Source organism: Oncorhynchus tshawytscha, linkage group LG31 (assembly GCF_018296145.1).
Source record: "Oncorhynchus tshawytscha isolate Ot180627B linkage group LG31, Otsh_v2.0, whole genome shotgun sequence".
Classification (NCBI taxonomy): domain Eukaryota; kingdom Metazoa; phylum Chordata; class Actinopteri; order Salmoniformes; family Salmonidae; genus Oncorhynchus; species Oncorhynchus tshawytscha.
The window spans coordinates 31,969,976-31,989,217 of record NC_056459.1 but is presented as its reverse complement, the minus strand read 5'-3'; the positions used below and the strand labels follow the sequence as shown (position 1 = coordinate 31,989,217).

Here is a 19,242-nt window from a genome sequence, read left to right as displayed (position 1 = left end):
GACATCATTTATTTAGCAGCATACAAGACATTTTTAGATTCACCGTGTCATCAAAGTCTGTAATTCTCTGGATTGATGGTGCTTTCAAGACAACTGGGGGAAAACATTTAAAAAATGGAATCATGATGTCATCAGTGATCTTCAGATTGTAGCTCTAGAAAGAGGCGGCAGGTAGCCTAATGGTTAGAGTGTTGGGCCAGGAACCGAAAGGCTCGAATCCCCAAGGTATAAATCTGTCGATCTGCCCCTGAACAAGGCAGTTAACCCACTGTTCCTAGGCTGTCAATTGTGAATAAGAATTGTCTTAAAACTCTCTGGGATAGGCGTCCAACTAGAGGGACAACTTCCGGTGGAGGTCATGCAATTCAAATAAATAATCATAAAAATGATTGATATTAAACATTTAGGTACATACAAGTGTCTTATATCGGTTGAAAACTTAAATTCTTGTTAATCTAACTGCACTGTCCGATATACAGTAGCTATTACAGCGAAAGCATGCCATGCGATTGTTTGAGGACGGCGCCCCACATCAAAATATTTTTCCACCAGCACAGGTTTCATTGAGCTAGGCTGAAACACCTGCATTTTGGAGCTGCCTTACTTTAAGAAAACAAAAAAGAGACCATGTTTGTATGTGGCTTTATTAACTCAATGATAAATATATATATATTTTACATTGTTTTCAAACTGATATGTGACACCTATTAATGCCAAAATGACATGCAAAACAGGAAAGCCTCCATTTTATTTTTTGAACAAAAATGTGGGTCTCAAAACAGGCCCTGCCCCGAATGACGGGTCGCCACTGCATTATTGTTTTCTGAATATTCGATGAGAGTTGTTGACGTCAATCGCCTGTATTCAACTAGCCTCATGTCATGAATATGCATAAATATCTCGAGACAACTTTGATATGAACTGTTTTTTTCTCAAATTTTCCGGGATGTCACGTGTCCTACTTACATCGTACCAACTTAAGCCTTACGAAACTTATATTCGATCAAATAAACCTCAAGTAGCAAATAAGCCATTTTTTTTGTTTACCAAATTCGACACCCATTGACCGACATACAAAAACTCCTATGCTTGGAGGGCTTAACAACGAAAAACCGCCACCCGCTGGAGGGAGACTGATTTTCCTCGGAGTTGGGCTTCTCCCTTCCTCTTCCTCTCTAATACCTCAGTGTACTTGGTTTTTTAAAATTTTAATTACGTTTTTTAATCATTTCCCGCAAACAGTAGTGGGCGGCAATACACCATTTCCGGTGTTGTCCGCCGTAAAACACCACCACCGAAGAAGATTATTAAGGTCAGATTGATACAAGAAGTGAAGATGCCGACTGCCTACGAGAGGTTCAATTTGTAAGTATTGTGCTTCACTTTTAAATGTAGTTAAACGACACCGATCAAGTATACTCAATATCAGGTTCACGGTTTCACCCGAAGAGACGTACAGGGGGACATGTGTCAATATCTTGTCATGAATTTCAAAATTCGGGTTGACATCAGCTAGTTAGCTTGATTGCCTGCTGTATGCTAGCCAAGCTAACAATCAATTGCAATCCAGTTCTAGATTGCAATCTAGATGTTCTAATGTTGTGTAAGCAGTTGCCTGTCATTTCAGGTCAGCTTATTAGCTTGTGTAGTTGCAAAAAATATAAATAATAATAACATAATTGTCTTATTGTTTACTAGTAGACAAGTCATATGGATAAGCAGCAGGGGATAACACTGACCAGAGATCTGGCCTTTCAGCTGTATGATAAACAATACATGGAGTAGCCTACAGGGTGGGCAATCAGACCAATCGTATATCAAATCCAAGTTTTGCATAACATTTTTTTTTAATGTGCTGTCTTTGTAGTGGGTGTGACAGTTTTCAGGACATATTGGGCAACATTGGGGTGGGGTGCTGAATAGCTGACTGAGTGGCTCAAAACGACAAGTAAATGGGCCAAGTCAGTAGTAGATGTATTACCACAACAATGGTGCTCATGAAGTATTGATGCTGTATCAGAGTTGGCACCGTTAGCTTGTTGAGAATAGGTATCTGCCCATACAATGGCCATGAACAGGTTCTAGCCTACCTTTTCATGTTAAGTCATGCGAGCAGCTAATTGAAATATGGAGTAGTTGTTATGCCAGCAGTATATCTGGTTGTCCCAGGCTTTCCTGTGGCTTGAGAATGTGCTGAAAAACCCCTAACAATAAGGCTTTTGTCTGGCAGCCACTTCTCCTCAGTCCTCACTTATAGCTCAGGGTAGTGCATGATGGCACTCCTTTCTACAGACTTTATTGTCGCCCAGAAATGAGGTCACATTTTTCTGGTGCTTGATTTTCAAGCTCTTAGAAAACCTGCAAGCAGGTTAAGTTGTTCAGCCCGTTTGATTTCCTATAGCAGCATAAATCATAGCCAGAGAGAGAGAGAAACACCTTTGTTACACGGTACGTTGTTCTTTGCTGTTCCTTTTAGGCCAAAATGGTCTTTGTTTGCACAGGCGTGGATGAGCTGTTGTAGGCTAGGCTTACGTGGCTTTGTGTCATACAAGGCCTTGGCTAAGACAAGTGTTGCAATCTTTCTTTCAGTCTCTTGCTGAATGCACCATTTTATTGAAGAGATTCATGCACTACAATACTCACTGACAGGCAGTGGTGTAGGAGAGAGTTGCCTTAATGCAGACAGACAGTTGCAATGCTCAGTCCTTTTGAGCGAACCTGTTTAAATGATCTGACGGTGCAGATCTGTTGTGATGTTAAGCTCACATCATTACATGCCATGCTCTCTTGACCCAACATGTCACTGGATGTTCTCTGTAAACCTTCTCCAGGGTGAAGTATTCCCTAGGTACTTCAGTCCAGTCCGCAACCTACTTGAACCTCATTATTCCCCCTCCCTTCCCACAGGCACACCAGCCCAGAGAAGTTCTACATTGAGGCCTGTGATGACGGGGTGGATGCAGTTCTGGCCATCGACAGGGTGTCCAATGAGATGACCCTGACTGGTAAGACATAGTGCACACTGTAGCAAAACGCTTTGCAACAGAAAACAAAAATAAGCTTTTCTTATTGGATGAAATCAGTTTGGATCCTACCAGTTTCGGCTTCCGTTTGGATTCTAGTGAATACGATGCTGGTGGCTTCAATGGGAAGATTGTCAACACAAAACAGAACTACGTTGCCATTGATTGGCGTGAGTCAACAGAGTTCAGGGTCAATACCATTAGAATTCCTGTCAGTTGATATGGACATGAAGATGCTCTGAGTTGCTATGTAAATAGTGGACCCCTGCTCATGGTTCTAACCATGCCTTGACCCTTTAATGGCTCTGTACGAGTGCCTTGCCTCATTGCCGAGAGGGTTTTTCTAGTTATTCAGTGGAGTTCCTGAAGTGAGGCAGTTATGAATAGTGGCCAATGGTGCTGTTTCTGACCAATGTTTTATAGACCGTCCTCTGGGCCACAGAGACATTTAGCTGTTTTTAAAGCTAGTTTTCTGCAGTTCTACGCGTGTGTCTGTGGCTTACTCTGTGTTCTTATGCTATCTGAGTGACTCAAACATTTATTTCAAAATCAATTCCATTACCTTTTCGGGAAATGTTGATTCTCCCGGTCTGTCTGTTTAAAAAAAAAAAAAATTGGTGATTTGTTAGTTCTCAAAGATTATATTTCAAGATGTATAGCTCCATTATCTTTTCTACGTATGTTACGGTATGTCTGGTTTGAGTTGTTTTATGTTTTCTACTGAAAGGTTTCACCATCTCGAAAACTAAATGATTAAAGGTGAACCACTGATTTTAGTCTTGTTTCTTTAGGGAAGAAGGATGTTCCGCCGTCAGCGAACACCAGGCCCATCTGTGGCATCATGGGAACTGTCCGCCTGGTGGCAGGTAGGTCCACAGCCTGACAACACTGGGCTGGTCCTGTATATGTTGTCACACAAGATGTAGGACTACCACTTGGTGCGCCCCAACAATATCTCCTTCATTCTGAAGTGTGTACTCGTTCACTACTTGCCACTAATCTAAAAACATTGGATTGGTGGAGGCGTGGCCTAGCCACTAGCGGGTGTTTCCACCATATTCCTTAGAGCAGTAATTTACTTTCAAATTAGTTGGAAGTGAACCAAGTGTACACTTTGGAAGAATGGCGAGATCATTTGTACGTAACTTCCATCTTGTCCCACAAGATGTACCCAATGTAACACTGCTACTGTATAGATATGGGGCTGACCAGGCTGCCATGTTAACCCATGGATTTCCCCTCTCACAGGGATGTACCTGATTGTCATCACCAAGAAGAGGAATGTGGGCAGCCTCTTGGGTCACGCTGTGTGGAAGGCAGTGGATTTTGACATCATTTCCTACAAAAAGACTGTGCTTCACCTCACTGAGAACCAGGTGACAAACACGCTCTGGCACATTTTTGGGGATATTATTTTTTGGTTATTTAAATTGGTTTAATTTTAGACTAGATTTAGAAACGGAGGGGGAGACCAGCAAGTGAGAGAACAGGAAGGGTGGTCGTGTTTATTCAACCCCAGTCTCTGATGGTAAATAACATATATGTGACTAGCCAGGGTTGTTACCAATTCCAATATGCACCACTGTCAGCTGATTCTGTTTCAGCCTCTTTCTAGATACTGTATGTGTATTCATTGATAGTTGGTGCATGTTATCACTCCATCCGTACACAAAGAGAATTTGGTTAGAATTTATGCTAGTGTTTGCCAAGCAGTAGGGAAAGCACACTCCCATGGAAACAGTCCACAGCCCTGAGGAAATGGCCTATATACCGTGTCTTTGAACTAGAGGGGACCTGGCTACAGTAGCGTTAGGATGGCTAACAGACAGTAGCTTTTGAAATAGAGGGGACCTGGCTACAGTAGCGTTAGGATGGCTAACAGACAGTAGCTTTTGAACTAGAGGGGACCTCATGTTTCAACAACAAGCTCCTTTGCCTTTATTCCCTACTGTTGGAATCACACAATGACAAAGTTAGTATGTCATTTCAGTGACGCAGGCCATGTACATTATTCATCAAGGCTGGCTATTCCTGTAGTGCTAATTGAAAGAGCAGCCTTGGCTTGAGACTGTAAGGGTACATCCCAAATGGTATCCTTTTCCCTACACTACTTTTGTAGTGCACTAGAGTCCCATCAAAGGGACTAGGGTGCCGTTTGGGACAACTTAAGTCACTGTAACTGCCACCGGGGAGTTTATAGACGCACCACAGCACAGTCAGAACAACGCTGGCTAACGGCACGGCTGACTAAGTTTACACTGTATTGCCTTTATTATGGAAAATGGAAGTTGTCACTGTTTAAAAAATATATATATATATATATACATACACACACACACACACTTTGTTTTAGGCCCATACACCACAACTCTTCAGAGGACAGAAATATGCTTTTTTTTTTTGTTGTTACACGTAAACTACACAGATTTGACATGCACTACATGTATGTGGACACCTCCTCGTCGAACATCTCATTCCAAAATCATCGACATTAATATTGTGTTGGTCCCCCCCACTTTGCGGCTACAACAGCCTCCACTCTTCTGGGAAGGCGTTCCACTAGATGTTGGAACATTGATGCAGGGACTTGCTTCCATTCAGCCACAAGAGCATTAGTGAGGTCAGACTCTGATGTTGAGCGATTAGGCCTGGCTAGCAGTCGGCGTTCCAATTCATACCAAAGGTGTTCGATGGGGTTGAGGTCAGGGCTCTGTGCATGACAGTCAAGTTCTTCCATACCGCTCTGTAGCCATTTCTGTATGGACCTCGCTTTGTGCACGGGGACATTGTCATGCTGAAACAGGAATGGGCCTTCCCCAAACTGTTGCCACAAAGTTGAAAGTCCAGAATCATCTAGAATGTCCTTGAATGCTGTAGATTTCCCTTCACTGGAACTAAGGGGCCCGAACCATTATTCCTCATCCACCAAACTTTACAGTTGGCACTGTGCATTCGCATTGCGCATGGTGATTTTAGGCTTGTATCCAGCTGCTCGGCCTTGGAAAACAATTTTAATGAAGCTCCAGAAGAACAGTTATTGTGCTGATGTTGCTTCCAGAGGCAGTTTGGAACTCGGTCGTGAGTGTTGCGACAGAGGATATACGTTTCTTACGCGCTTCAGCACTCGGCGGTCCCGTTCTGTGAGCTTGTGTGGCCAACCACTTTGTGGCTGAGCCGTTGTTTCTCCTAGACGTTTCCACTTTACAATAATAGCACTTACAGTTGACCGGTGCAGCTCTAGCTTGGGCAGAAATTTGACTAACTGACTTGTTGGAAAGGTGGCATCCTATGATGGTGCCCACGTTGAAATTCACTGAGCTCTTCAATACGGGCCCAGCCTACTGCCAATGTTTGTATTGTTCTATTTTTATACACCTGTCAGCAACGGGTGTGTCCACGTACTACTAGTACGTGGTTGTCACACTGTTTACTTGACCTGTATCGAAAGACCTATATCTTATTGGAAAGGTCAGTGAAAGTTTGGACCTAAATGCTTCAAGCTTTTTAATACTTTTCATATTTCCATGAGTGCCGTAGTGGAAACTGGGGCTGGAGATTCGTTTGGAGGTGTTAAGAAACATGTATGATTCCAAGTGCCACCCTATTCCCCATGCAGTGCCCTACATTTGACCAGAGCACCCGGGGAGAGGAGACAGACTGCACTCACTGGCAAAAACAGGATATAAAGTGCTGACGTATAATGCAGGGTATCAGCCTTGTAGTGGGTGAGGAGGTATAGGACGATTCTCATTTGTATTTCCTTGCATCCTCTCTCCTTGCCGCCTCTTCAGAACACATTGGAGAAGACCTGAGGAGGAACCTTGGACCTCTTCTCCAATACTGTTGAGAAGGACGCAAGCAGATGGGATGTGAGGGATCGCGTGAAGACACTTGGGGAGACATTCTTGTGGGTGTAGTTGTAGAGTCATTCATGTCCGTCTTCTCTCCCTGGGCTAACTGGCTTAGCATTCAGAATACAGATCCTATTAGACATGTGGAGGGAGGGGCCTTAATGCCTGTGGTTGCTCTGTAGCTGAAGTAAGACACCTGCACCATATAGGGAATAGGCTGCTGTCATTTGGGATGCAGAGATCATTAGCGGTCATACATCCTAACCTCCACGTGCAGTAAAGCCCTGTGAGGGAGGTGAAGTGGACAAGGTTTAGATGGAAATCTATCAACGGAGGGCTATTGTAATATGTCAATGATGTCATCCATGCAATAAGGCCCCCTTTTTAATTATTATTATTTTTTTTTTAACCCACTGGAGTCAATTGAGGCTGTGATACTGCTAATATTGTCAATCTGATTCAAATGTATTTGTTTATTGGTCACCAAGTAAGATTTTATTTCCATGTTTCTAAAGGATGCTGTTTAATTTCATATATGAAAACATCCCTGGCTTAACAGCCTCTCTTCTCACACTTCACACATACAACTCCTACAAACTGCACTGTCATGAGTTGTGCCCAGCCAGCTAATCTATTTTCTCCCCTCTCTCTCGCTCTCTCTCTCCAGATGCAAGACAACAAGACATTCCTGTCCATGATTAACAACGTGCTGACTACAGATGGATTCTACTTCTGCACTGACTATGACCTGACCCACACCCTCCAGAGGTTGGCCAACGTCAGCCACGACTTCCAGGAGATGAGCCTGCTGGAGAGGGTAGGAGAGGAGGGGAGACCTTACATAACCTTCTAGGTTCTTTTGTAGACCTGGAAAGATTGGATATTAGCAATATGGCAAACTATCTACCTCTATCAGAGGGCAGACACAATTTTTTTTTGTTTTTTTGTGTGTGACATTGCGTCCAGCTCTTTTTGCTCGACACAAGATAGTTAAATGGAAATGCATCCTAGCAGGAAATTGTCTCATCTATTTTATATGCAAAAAAAATGTTTTATAAATCACAGGACAAATTAACAGAACACAGCTAGAGGCTGCACTCTTCACTATATTTAGTGCCTTACTTTGAAACATGGTCCATAGGGTCCATGACAGTATGGGGGTAGAGGGGGAACGGTATGGGGGCGGAGGGGGATAGATAGTGACTCCTGTTCCATGTCTAAACTAGGGGCACACGTTCTACTCGCCATCAAACCAGTTGAACAAGATTTCATTGGAGAAGAAAGTGAAAATCCTGTACACAATGTACACATTCTGCACATGAGAGTAATGCCTCAGCTGAGACTGAGGGGGGGGGGTGAAAAAGTCAATCTGTGTACACATGAGGGCAAGGTGACTAGTGTGGTTTACCTGCATGGCAGGAGCCCAAACACCACAGTTAATCTGGCAGTGACACTCCAATATGGATGAGCCATGGATATCATCTAATGGGACAATACCACAGATAGATGACAGACCACATCCTGTGAAATATCTGTTTTAGACATCTTTTGATGATACACTCTGACCTCAGCCTTCGTGGTTGACTAGCTTTGTACGCAGTAGGAGAACTCTGGCCGTGGCCCCCCCAAAAAAACAACTCTTATGCTCCTAAAATAAGCACTTCATCTAGATTTGAAAGAATAGGTTAGTTATAAGCAATAGGGTGGTAGCTTCACCTTGCCCTCGTCTAATCAAAGTAGTGGTTGAAGCTCTTAGGAGAATTGTGCACTAATACATTGGAGAAAGCCTGTATGCCCTTCCCACATGTTTCATGTCTCCGGGTAATAGCCTGTGAAAGCCAGCATGTATAGAATGTAATAATTAACTAATATTTGCCATATTCTAACAATTCTCTTGTGCCAACGTATCGCCACGGTCTGTGCCAACGTATCGCCACGGTCTGTGCCAACGTATCGCCACGGTCTGTGCCAACATCGCCACGGTCTGTGCCAACGTATCGCCACGGTCTGTGCCAACGTATCGCCACGGTCTGTGCCAACGTATCGCCACGGTCTGTGCCAACGTATCGCCACGGCGAACTTTAATAATTGGATGGTGAAACTTGTCAGCCAATTAGAAAAGCGAAGCAATTCAGGCATAATTGAAAGTCAATTTTAAAAAAAAAAGGTTTTATATAGTTGAAAAAAATGATTTTAGCGAGCAGTGGGCATTTAGAATTAGATGTGGAGTTTTGTAGTTACGGAGAAATCACGTGTCCTGCGTACCTTAAAAATTATTTGGCAATCCTAATTTTTTTTTTGGGGGGGGGGGCAGTTTCCATCGTTTGTCGTCATAAGGACAGCTCAACAAAATTTAAAAATCCACCCGTCAAACAGATGTTATCGGAAACCTTTTCTAAAGATCGCACATCTGCCTTTTCCATGACACGGCGCAGTGATTTAAAATTTTAAAAAATTTAATAAATGGAACTCTCAGTCAATGGAAACCTGGCCATTGTCTGCTAAAACTCATTGAGTGGAAATAATTTACTGCAGATTGGACAGATTTAAGGAATTCATTGACTCTGACTGATTGGTTCTCCTGTTTCTAGGCAGATCAGAGGTTTGTGTGGAATGGAAGCCTCCTGAGAGAGTTCCTTGCCCAGCCGGAAGTGAGTGATATGAAGAGGACATCACAACACCTCCACCTGTTTGCATTATAATATATTACACATGTCCACAGTCTTCATTCGGTTGTTTTCTTATTCTGATGTACCAGAGGTAATAGTATTAGAATATGGAAAAGATAACATCAACCTTAACCCTCTGAAATGGTCTGTTTTAACAATAACGCACTATAGATGACCAGTCTTTATTCTTTGTTCTAATGTATCTAGTGACAAAGTTTAAAAACAATATGATCTTTGTTCCCCTTTTCAGCTCCACAAGTTTGCGATCCCTGTTGTCCATGGCTGTATCCTTTTCACGGTCTTGCTTTGCTCCCACTGATCTTTCTTGTAGTAATAATCAGTGGAACCACATCAGAACACAAGAGTTTGAATGGGTCTCTGAGTGTTTTCAAGAACCAATTTCAACTCCGTGGAACTTAAATCATTCCCATCGGGAACTTTAGAAATCCATTGTAAGGTCACATAATAGCATCCTCCACTTAGCGTACCATGTACAATAGCATCCTCCACTTAGCTTACCAAGTACAATAGCATCCTCCACTTAGCTTACCAAGTACAATAGCATCCTCCACTTAGCGTACCATGTACAATAGCATCCTCCACTTAGCGTACCATGTACAATAGCGTCCTCCACTTAGCGTACCAAGTACAATAGCGTCCTCCACTTAGCGTACCATGTACAATGGCGTCCTCCACTTAGCGTACCATGTACAATGGCGTCCTCCACTTAGCGTACCATGTACAATAGCGTCCTCCACTTAGCGTACCATGTACAATAGCGTCCTCCACTTAGCGTACCATGTACAATGGCGTCCTCCACTTAGTACCATGTACAATGGCGTCCTCCACTTAGCGTACCATGTACAATGGCGTCCTCCACTTAGCGTACCATGTACAATGGCGTCCTCCACTTAGCGTACCATGTACAATGGCGTCCTCCACTTGGGATAAGTCTCAAATGGCACTCTATTCCTTATATAGGGCACTTATTTTGCCCTGATCAGTAGTGGTGCACTATGTAGGGAATAGGGTGCCATTTTGGATGTGATCTTGGTACAATTTGGCCTGATGTAGCAGTGTGTTCTGTGATGTCCTTGACCCTGATCCAGTCATCGTGATGAAGCCGTGCCGTGTCAACGGGAAGATCTTTGAATGGATCCTCATCTCCAGGAGGAGCTGCTTCAGGGCTGGGGTCAGGTACTACGTCAGAGGTAAGACACAGGTCACGTCCCGATTGGCACCTTGTTCCCTATGTAGCGCACTACTTAGGGCTCTGGTCAAAAGTAGTGCACTATATAGGAAATAGGGTGCCAAATATAGGGAATAGGGTGCCAATTGGGATGGAACCATGGTACTGAGCAGCACTACTGGCATGTTGAATAGGTAGTAATCATTCTCTCATTATTTTTTGTTTTTTTTCCCCCTCAGGTATCGATTCTGAGGGCCACGCTGCTAACTTTGTGGAGACTGAGCAAATAGTCCTGTACAATGGAGGAAGGGCTTCATTCGTACAGGTGAGTAGTTGTGGTGCTCGCAGCGATGGTAGTGGCAGTGCCGGTGGTAGATGGCGGTTTAGGAATAGTCTGGTTGAGAACGTATAGCCCTAGGCGATGCTGTTGGTTCATTGGTTCTGCAGGGTGGCTTACAGTAAGCCTACAATTATTGTGAATTTTTATTTTGAAAAGTCTACTTATAAGGATTTTTATAAACATTTTAATAATTAATTGGGTGACCCATTACCTTTTAGCTATATAGAATATCTCACCATGTGTTCCCATCTCCTCTCTGCTTTATTCATTTCTGCAGTATGCAGTGGGGCTATCAACAGTTTAATGAAATATGTTTCGTTGTGAAAAAAACATGTTTCTACCAATGTTCCCGAACAGATTTCAGTCTTTTGCATGACAGTAACCGGCTGGCAAAATTGAAAGACCTCCACAACCCTACTCTGAACCAATACAGAGAAATAAGAGTTTATTTTAATTTTTTAATATGTTTTCCGTCCACAGACACGAGGCTCCATGCCCTTCTTCTGGTCTCAGAGACCCAACCTGAAATACAAGCCCAAACCGCTGATCAGCAAGAACACCAATCACGTAAGGGCTTTCATATGTTCTGGCAGCTTTCCCCTCTTATCTATTGCACTATTTGTCTTGTCAGTATAACAGGTCAAAGGTTAGGTAAACCCACTCTGTGGATCTCTTGTCGACCAAATCCTCAATTAACTAATTCTCTCCCAACTGTCTTCCTAGATGGATGGTTTCCAGAGGCATTTTGACTCCCAGGTCCTCATCTATGGAAAGCAGACAATTCTGAACCTGGTAGGACCCTCTTTAAAAAATAAAAAATAAAAAAAAAATTATAGTATTTTTAGAAAGATTTTGGAAAGCATTAGAAAGATTTATATACACTAAACAAAAGTATAAACCCAACATGCAACAAGGTGCATTACAGGTGCACCTGTAATGATCATGCTGTTTAATCAGCATCTTGATATGCCACACCTATCAGGTGGATGGATAATCTTGGCAAAGGAGAAATGTTCACTGACAGGGATGTATAAACCATTTTGGTAACATTTGAGAGAAATGAGCTTTTTGTGCATATGGAACATTTCTGGGATCTTTTATTTCAGCTCATGAAACATGGGACAAACAATTAACATGTTGTGTTTTTTAATTTAATTTTTTACATTTTTGTTCAGAGTAAGATGGTGTTTTTTTCCCCCCCCCCTTCCTCCAGATCAACCAGAAGGGTTCAGAGAAGCCACTGGAACAAGCCTTTGCCAAGATGGTGTCTGGCATGGAGAACAGCATGATCAAGTAAGACCCAAACACCGCACTCCTGATCACCCATCGTCTTATAATTTCTATGATTTTTATACACAAATTTTTTAGGTGAATGGGTTCATTGATGGATGGATCTAACACATCCACTCGTTGTTTCTTATGACTGCAGGTACGTAGCATTTGACTTCCACAAGGAGTGCAGTGGGATGAGATGGGATCGTCTGAATATCCTGGTGGACAATGTGGCTGAGACACAAGATGAATACAGGTATTACTCTCCTATATTGACAATAAGCTGCTAGTCTACACCCACAACTATACAAGACTCGGGTTAATGTTCTTTAGCAAGACGATATTCATATGAACACAGAAAAGGCTAATTGTCTTCTCCTCTGCCCTTTATCTCTGGTCTGGGTACAATGCCAGTTATTACATTACAGTCAGTGACTTCTGAAATTCCTCTGGGCATATGAGTTTTCCCAGGCTGCATCCCAAGTGGCAGCCTATTCCCTTCCATTGGGGCTCAAGTAGACGGTGCACTATATAGGGAATAGGGTGCCATTTGGGACTCCTCTAGCCTTGTCTCCCTGCAGAGGGAACGGTAGGTGTTGTTCCAACTTTACAGTGCTGTCACTGGCTCCGTGGATATGTGTTCTCCTAGCCTTTTCTCCTGACTCCTCTGTCTGCAGCTACTTCATGGTCGACACGGCAGGGAAGGTGTTGTCCCAGCAGAAGGGGACGTTCCGCAGTAACTGCATGGACTGTCTGGACCGTACCAATGTCATCCAGAGCATGCTGGCCCGCTGTTCCATACAGTCCCAGCTTCAGGTAGGAAGTCCTCCCGAGCCGGCCCGCTGTTCCATACAGTCCCAGCTTCAGGTAGGAAGTCCTCCCGAGCTGGCCCGCTGTTCCATACAGTCCCAGCTTCAGGTAGGAAGTCCTCCCGAGCCGGCCCGCTGTTCCATACAGTCCCAGCTTCAGGTAGGAAGTCCTCCCGAGCTGGCCCGCTGTTCCATACAGTCCCAGTTACAGGTAGGAGGGTTGCTCTCGTTATTACCTGAAACCCCCTTTGTTTCACACACTGGGGCGTGATCCTTCTGACCGTTAGATGAGAGTTAGAGATGAGAGGCAAAGGGTTGAACAAAGACAACCAGTGGCTACTGTTTCCCACAGTATCATTGCCAGTTTATTTTAGAGAACAAGCTGAATTTACTGAGGCCTGTCCCCAGTTCCCAAACCTATCACCTTCTAAATGGACTTATGTATGCTTGTTTGGTGGTTGTCCACAGAGGATGGGTGTCCTGCATGTGGCCCAGCGGATTGAGGAACAGGCCGATTTTGAGAAGATCTACAAGAATGGTAAGTGGGCCCCGCCCCTCTACAACCTATGAATGGCAGCTGCTTTAGGCCTTTTCACACTGCATTCTCTTAGCCCAGGACTTCTCCTAACCCTTAGTTAAAATCAGGCCTGGGCTAAGGAGAGGCTGTCAGCCCTTGGCTAAGGAGAGGCTGTCAGCCCTGGGATAAGTGTAGTGTGTGTGTGTGTGTGTGTGTGTGAACGCAGCTTTTGAGTTTCATGAGGCGGCAGGTAGCCTAGTGGTTAGCGCATTGGTTAGTAACCGAAAGGTTGCAAGATCGAATCCCTGAGCTGACAAGGTAAAAATCTGTCGTTCGTTAACCCACTGTTCCTAGGCCGTCATTGTAAATAAGAATTTGTTCTTAACTGACTTGCCGAGTTAAATAAATAAAATATGAAGTTGATCTGTGTGGTCCCTCACACTATTCTCAGGTGACCACATGTCCTGAATTGTGTGGGACAGTCCTGCATTTTGTCCATTTGTCCTGCAACCAAACAATAATGTCCAGAATAACTACAAAAAGTGCTTCTGAGGAAGAGCTTCATATATCTGGTAATTTCCTCAAACTTATGTTCTCCATGTTCATTAGTTTCTCATTTAACAGATTTTCTGCTACTTCACTGTTTTTTTAAAAGCCTCCCTAACTGTTTTCTATTACCGGAGAAACCTTGGCCAAATATTCCCAGCTCCACATGGTCTCGTTTCTGCATCACCACATTTTGCGCTAGGCAATAAGAGTAGGCTACACGCGCATCAATTAGCTCGTTACGAGTTATACCCAACTTGGTGTTTAAGGTTGTTAAATGTCCACTTTTCTTGATACAGTGTGTGTGGGCATAGGCAGACGTTGCAAATGGAGGATGCATTTGATGTGTATTCTGTAATGATATTTAATGGGACTACTCTGTCGGTACAAACTTTGAGGAAATGATGACGTCATTTACAGGGGGATGGGGTTGCTGCCAACACATTGTATTCGTGCAGGCTACACTGTCCCGCAAAATCATTCTCTTGTCCCGCATTTTGGGTATTTCTCTGCTCACTAATAATGTCTGTCAGTGTTATTTATTTTTTTGTTTCTCTGCGCTAGCTTGGGCTGACAATGCCAACGCATGCGCCAAGCAGTACGCCGGTACGGGAGCCCTGAAGACTGACTTCACAAGGTACTGAACGTCCGTGTGCTGCTGACCTACATGTCTTTAGACACTATGCTTGCGATTGTTGAAGGTCAACTGTTGGTTGCGCGGCTTCAATTTGAGGTCCCTTGTGCTTTAATTTATATGTGGACTTTCTAGGTACTAGCTGGTTGGTGTAGATAATGTGCCTTTTGGCCATGAGATGTAGTGTGTTGATGGTTGTTATTTCTCCGGCGCCAGATTGATGCTATGTGGACAAAATGGCAGACTATCTCTGTCTTTCTGCTTATTTGTGACGTGTGTCACTCGTCCTTGTTGTGGAGAGTTTGATATGTGTTGACGGTGTCTGTTATTGACGTTTCTTGTCCATCAGGACAGGGAAGAGGACCCAGATGGGTCTGGTGATGGACGGCGTGAACTCTGCCATCCGTTACTACAAGAATAACTTCTCTGACGGGTTCAGACAAGTACGTCTGGTTTTAAGATCTAGAAAAAGGACATGAAATAATTTAGTGAACTACTACTACGTAAGGTAGTCAGTAATAAATTATTATATCAGATATCTACTGTATAGTGGAGAAGTCTTTCCATAGACCAATATTGCTTTCTTCGTTTGTTTTTGCTTTGTTAGTTGTCAGCTCGTTTTGTTGCTCAAAGGGTACGTGTGTTTCTTGTCTCCAGGATTCCATTGATTTGTTCCTTGGAAACTATGCTGTTGATGAAACAGATGGCCCCACTCCACTCCGTATCCAGAAGGACTGGAAGTTCCTCACGGTCAGTTGCATCCCCATTACGGCTGAGAGATGGAGACCGGTATCATCATAGGAGTCAGGAGATGGGATGTCCAGACTGATCAGTCATGTTTTGTCATTCACTTTACACGACTACATCTCTGGTCCTCTCCTCCTATTCTAATATGGAGTTCTGCTCCTCCCCCCTATGAGTAATGTATTATGTTATCTTTGCTTGCAGCTGCCCATCATCATGGTGGTCGCGTTCTCCATGTGTATCATCTGTCTCCTCATGGCTGGTAAGAAAACCACTGTCAATTTTAGCCTTTTAACTTTAGCTCTACTAACCTCAGGACACTAGGGCATGCTAGCTTGATCTGATTATGTCTATATCCATCAAATGTGTTCATATCTGGTCACAAAAAAAATCGCTGTTTCTTTCTGTATATCTTATGTGTACTTTATTGGTTGTTCTCACGTCCCCCTCTTTCCCAGGTGACACATGGACTGAGACCCTGGCCTATGTGTTGTTCTGGGGCGCTGCTGCCGCCGTCACCGCTGCTGTCATCGTCTTCAACGGCCGTGACTTTGTGGACGCCCCCAAACTGGTGCAGAAAGAGAAGATGGACTGAACCTGTGTGTATGTGGAAAGCAGCTCGGCTCAGCAGACACCTATACCTCTTCATCCAACTCTTCTTCCTCTTCTTCCTCCCGGCTGCTCGAGGCTCGGACTCTGCACATAACTGCTCTCTACGCTGTCGTCCTAGGGGGCGGCATCCCAAATGGCACCCTATTCCCTATATAGTGCACTTTAATGGGGTGCCATTTGGGAGGTAGCCTTATAGTTTCTATTGGGGCTTCTATTCTAACCCTGAACTCCTGTTTATCAGGCAGCAAACCCGTTGAGCTGAACTGTAGTCTCCTATCAGACTCTCTCACCTCCTTCACTTTCCAGGCTATCATCCTATTCCACATTCCTTAGATCATGGTGTTTTATTTATTTTGTTGTCTGGTGTTTGGAGAGGGTTGCTGGTTGGCGTAGTCGGCCAACCGTGGTGACGGTTTAACCAACTTAAGGCACACGGGGTTATTAGAGTTCACAGAAAACACGTCATAACTTCAGTGACTTGCAGGAGAATTCTTCATTTTCCACGAAGGCAACTTAAAAACAAGAGAATAATCATGTTATACATCAATGAATGGTTTCTTTGGTTTAACTTTTCTGTTTACTGTCATTTTAAAATGCAATTGTGCATTTTAAACTATAGGAATCCACAGAGAAACGGTTGGTATTTTCACAGGCACTAGAATGACTGGGGTACATTGTTCAGAAAGATAACATGTTTTGGTTGTCCTATTGAACGTGATAAGCCTTACTAAACTCATTTAAAAAAGCGCTATACAACTAAACTAGCTAGTTATCCTAGAGAAGAATGATGTGGGGGGGGGGAGAATGTCTTCCTACTATGAACATAATCATGTATAGTATTTATGATTCTATTTATAAGGGTTTTGTGCTTGTCCTACCATCTTATTTTTGCACTTTGGGTGAACATCTAAGAAGTTGCACATTAGTATTTGATCTGAGAGGTGTGAAATCTTTCAATGTTCATTCATTGTTGGTTGTAGTGGTCATTCATTGTTGGTTGTAGTGGTCATTATACCAGTGTTCTCCAACCCTGTTCCTGGAGAGCTACAGTCCTGTAAGTTCATTCCAACCCTTACCTAGCTCACCTGATTCTAATAATTAGCTGGTTGATCAGCTGAATCAGGTTCGTTCCAACTGGGGTTGGAGCAAAAACCTGCAGGAGGGTAGCTCTCCAGGAACAGGGTTGGAGAGCCCTGCGCTAATACCGTAGTTGTCATGTGGTGGCCATTTTCCAGCTGTTTATAATAACCTTGTCTTGTCAGTGTGTTCTAGTTGACGTCTCACACGTTATGGTCTTGCTGAGGGTTTCCCCTAGCACTACTAAAACCCTCAGTGGATTGAGTTTGACACTCCTGCTCTAGATCAGTGTTTTCCAAACCTGGTCCTCCAGTACCCCCAACAGTAAACACTATTGAAACCCTTTACAAGCACACTTGATTCAACTAATCGTCAAGCCCATCAATGAGTTGAACGAGGTGTGTTTGTAGCCCTTGACAATTAAACTGTACTGTTGGTGGACCAGGGTTGGAAAACACTAATTTAGATACTGCCTTAACAAGCTCGCCCCACAATGGATGACGGGGTGGACTTAAGAGAATCATTCCTTGTTCTAATGAATATGATTGCGTATGATTAATGGTTTTCAGGGTGTTTCCAGATGTACTGTATTCATTAGAGATTGTATTGTAGACTGTTTATGTTGCTATGCCTTTCTGTGCCTGCTTTCCAGCTTGGATTTCGATCTTGCATTCATAATACAGAAGTCGTTGTCATGGTGTAAATATTCTAGAACATAATTGTAATTCCATTGCTCATTTAGAATGTGTTTATTGTAATCTGCCAGTGATTTACTACAAGCAGTTTTAGATCTTTAGCGAAGTTAGAATCATGTTGATATGCTAGAACTGTTTTATTCAAGCTGGACAGTGGTAACACCAGAGGGGAGGACCAACTCAAGCTTGTTTACTGTGCTACCGTTATGTGTTTCCATGAACATATCCTTGTAATTATATATACTGTATATTTTTACATTAAGATTGTATGCTGAGCACTTAGTTGCAGATACTAAATGTAAAGATGAAGCAGTGATTCTTTGTTTTTTTTCTTTCTGGATGAGACTTTAGAAGAAGTGTTTCGTGTGAGTCAACAAGAGTATTTTTTTTTTTGAAGGTGTATGATTTTTGCCTGGTGAATATTTCAGTTTCCAATCCCCATATAAAAACAATCTTGGGCTTATGTTTTGAATGTCTTTATTTTGGAATATGGTTGTTGTATTCATGATGTGGATAATATAAAAATAATTATCCTATTTCCTCATCACCATTCCTTGGCTGTTATTCAAAACCCTGAACATTCATTTCCTATGACCATAATACATTTTAACTGGACTGTGATGTAGCCTGGTCTCAGATCTGTTTTTGCTATCATGCCAGTTCTTGTCATGACAATGGGTGACCATGGAATTTGCATGATAGCACAAACAGACTGGAACCCAGGCTAGCTTTGAAGATTCTGGCTAGTAAATCAACTGAGGTCAGTTGTACACATACCTGAATATGGTAAATTCTCATGACTTTTTTTTTTTTCATTTTGCAAATGTAAGTGGCAGGCTGTTACTATGAAACTAGTGATTTATCGTCAAGTGCTGTGACATTGGTTTGCTAGAAAGACCATACCCAGTTGGTGCCGTTTAACTTCAGAAAATGTCAAAAGAAAATGACATCCTTCAAAAATGGTTACTGAGTGGTTCAGAGATATGACAGGATCAGTAGCTTACTACAGTTTAAAAACTTAACATCACATGTTTATACTTTTGCAAATTGATTGGCTATAACCTAAACAAAGTTAGATATTTAACTCGCAATGTAATTTAGAGGGTAGTTGCAGATGTCCTATTTTTATAGTGAATGGTCATATACCTGAAGATAGGCTATCCTATCCTCTTGTCTGAGAACTAGGCGATGACCTTGCTGTGAATGCAATTATGTAAACTGTCAATTGACACATTATTCCCCACTTTGTAATTCCATGTGAGGT

The 19,242-nt window shown here is 42.9% G+C and overlaps 1 protein-coding gene across 1 annotated transcript; it reads left to right on the top strand.

Moving 5' to 3' along the window:
- Positions 1-999: 999 nt before the first annotated feature.
- sacm1la (SAC1 like phosphatidylinositide phosphatase a) lies at positions 1,000-18,514 on the top strand. The gene is made up of 20 exons (XM_024395231.2): positions 1,000-1,365; positions 2,908-3,005; positions 3,815-3,889; positions 4,272-4,399; positions 7,542-7,691; positions 9,466-9,525; positions 9,794-9,827; positions 10,653-10,754; positions 10,972-11,057; positions 11,553-11,639; positions 11,796-11,864; positions 12,286-12,365; positions 12,502-12,600; positions 13,022-13,160; positions 13,622-13,691; positions 14,781-14,853; positions 15,200-15,293; positions 15,508-15,600; positions 15,799-15,856; positions 16,053-18,514. The coding sequence occupies exons 1-20, from the start codon at positions 1,337-1,339 to the stop codon at positions 16,187-16,189; spliced, it is 1,761 nt and encodes a 586-aa protein (XP_024250999.1). The 5' UTR covers positions 1,000-1,336; the 3' UTR covers positions 16,190-18,514.
- The last annotated feature ends 728 nt before the right edge of the window (positions 18,515-19,242 follow it).